This window comes from Paraphaeosphaeria sporulosa (genome assembly GCF_001642045.1).
Source record: "Paraphaeosphaeria sporulosa strain AP3s5-JAC2a unplaced genomic scaffold CC84scaffold_13, whole genome shotgun sequence".
Taxonomy (NCBI): domain Eukaryota; kingdom Fungi; phylum Ascomycota; class Dothideomycetes; order Pleosporales; family Didymosphaeriaceae; genus Paraphaeosphaeria; species Paraphaeosphaeria sporulosa.
Window position 1 is genome coordinate 981,938 of NW_017253372.1, and position 2,777 is coordinate 984,714.

Sequence of the window (2,777 nt, forward strand, 5' to 3'; positions counted from 1 at the left end):
AAGAGACTTTAATTCCCTACTAGACACCTATGCATTCCTATTATTATTCTATGTAATTGGAACATCATATACGTAGAACTAGGATAAGTAACTATAGACTAGAGAAGGGAGTAAAGAGAGTAGTATAGTATAGAGACGCGTATATATATATTATACTATAGTCGTGTATATAGAGTGCGCGCTAAGCTTATATTAGTAGCTAATTTTTCCTAATACTAGTGGGGTAGAGAAATCTCAAAGGGGGATAAATAAAAAATAAAAAAAAAAAAATCTACGCAAAACAAAATGCCATGACGTTTTGAAAATGGAGTGGGTAACATAGCCCGGCTTGAGGCGAGTAAAATATGTCTCGCCCATTTGGGAACGCGTAATTTACCTGAAAATGAATCCTTCAAAGCCTAGAGGTCTAAGTCCATGCGGGGTCGTAATCTATGCTCTTACTATGCGGCGTTTCCATCTCATTGTAGTCATATTTTCCTGCTCAATACTAGAAACATTAATGACCTTTCTGATTGGCTTAGATAATTCGGTCGGGTAACACTCGTTGCCCGTCTTAGATGATCTACTCACCTGGCCCACGATTGGGGTGTACTTCATCGCTAGGTCATTCTGGTGGTCCGATAACGTACCACTACGGAATGGCGGTTGATATATTCATTGGTCTCTCGGGTTAGCCATCGAATTCTAGGTCTTCTCGTAGATTTGTGGTAGCTTTCATACCGTGGAATCTGCAGGAACCCATCGCCGTGGAACGGCTGGGACACATTCCTACAGCATTTTTCGTGATGCCTTGCTTTACGACTCCGAGTCCCCATTATCGTCTGGCTGTAACCTCAGAGCGCGACAATGCTTCCATGACTTATATTACGCAAGGTACTTGAGTTCGGGAACGTACGATCTGGTTTTCATACTCCATCAAGATGCACTCTGCAAGTCGATGCATTCTGAGCCTCGTCCTTGTCATTCAAAGCTTTGGCCAACAATCTTTCGCACACGTCAATCTTGGTGCCGCTGCCCCATATGGCGGTCTAGCAAAAACGTACATCACCGACAATGGATTTACTGTCGTTCAAGGCGTGGTTGCTAGTTATCGCGCAGGCTTGATCACTAATTCTCCGCCTGGATTATATGACGGTGTCAACAACGGCAATGCTACTGCAGACAAAGCGCACCAAGATGCCAGCGCTGCTCGCTCAGCTGCGGCTGCCCTAGCTTCAACTGCCCGACTTCATGCTGACATTACTGGCGAAACTTTCCGTCATGGAGTTTATACCTCGGCAATGTCTGTGGGCTTCAGCGGCGTGCTGAGGCTTGATGGAGAGAATGACCCAAATTCACTCTTCATTTTCAAGATCGGAGCCAGTCTCACCACACAACCACAATGCCGCGTTATCCTAATCAATGGAGCGCAAGCTTGTAACGTTTTCTGATTGGTCCACTCTTCACCCTCCCTAGGCACCAGTTCTGTCTTCGCCAGTAATATCATCGCTTCGGGAGACGAGATTTCGTTGTAGAATGATGTTACAGTCAATGGTGGTCTGTATGCATTGAACGGAGCTGTCGGACTCATCAAAGATCAGATAATTGCCCAGTCGCACTGTCCCGTGCGGTCTTCTGATTATGTAAGTTCAACATTCTCTGTTCGGTCATCATCTGCCACAGCCTCCAATACGCTCACTTCAACGTCCGATGGATCCTCCTCTACCACCATCATCTCTGCGGCCATTCACTCCACTGTCGACTCCATCATCTATGACACTCTTGACACCCTCTCTTTCATACCCTCCTCGAGACTTTCCTCGACACTCTCATGAACACTCACCCTAACATCCTGGTTGTCCCTCAGATATTGGAAATTCTCTTCAACACTCTCGTTAGCATCCCGTGAACCTCTTCGAAAGTCAATTGAATAATCAAACCAACATTCTCTTTAACAATCTCATCCACAGCTTCTTCGAGAACGACATCTACGTCTCATTCCACCTTATACCCCTATGCAACACATCCACTATATCCACAATATACGTATAATCCATATAATTAGGGCGGCTAGCCTACGGTAATGCGGTAGGTATGGTACCCCTGTACGTACATGCGGCCCGCATACAAAATTACGTACGTATAGCGTTCTGGGGGAGATAGGCAGGCACGCTCCGCATAGAGCATTCGTCGAATTTTGCGCCGTACGTTCCATTGTCAGATTCACACAGTGATTTGATGAATATCGGTGATCTGGAGATGAGATGGGTTGATTGTTCTAGTGTGTTGGCCGAGGTTCTATCTAGGGCGCCCTTTCGTGTGTGGGTCTTGGCAGATAATCTATACTAGCCGTTTTCGGTCAAGTCTCGATATCCTGCCTCCGGCCTCTGCCCCAGCCATCTAATATATTGTACTATCAATCATAGTACAACACCAAGATACTTAGTACAAGCCCTCATATCTAACACACCCCCTTAGCTCAGTGCGATATCGCTCCCTGAGCTGATTGATTGGGCGATTAATCATTAGAGTACTCAGTGAAGGTAGTCCTGTATCTCATTAAGTGGTATAGTTCTTGTCACCTCTACGCTTGTTACGTCAACTAGGCCTAGTTAATTAAGTAGGCCTTGCCATTTATTAGCTAGTAGTACCTTTATAAGTCTATTGGTAATTATCTCGTCCAATCTAATATACTTAATAGTGATCGTTCTAGTAGCGACCTCTTGTCTCAGCCAGTGGGTGTGGATATCCACATATTAAAGCTTAGTCTAGAGTTTTAATACTTCCTATATGACCAG

General features: G+C 45.0%; 1 protein-coding gene across 1 annotated transcript; it reads left to right on the plus strand.

Moving 5' to 3' along the window:
• Positions 1-920: 920 nt before the first annotated feature.
• CC84DRAFT_1209879 (uncharacterized protein) lies at positions 921-2,248 on the plus strand (the record flags this gene model as incomplete). The annotated part of the gene is made up of 2 exons (XM_018182248.1): positions 921-1,416; positions 1,528-2,248. The coding sequence occupies 2 exons, from the start codon at positions 921-923 to the stop codon at positions 1,812-1,814; spliced, it is 783 nt and encodes a 260-aa protein (XP_018030621.1). The 3' UTR covers positions 1,815-2,248.
• Positions 2,249-2,777: the final 529 nt, after the last annotated feature.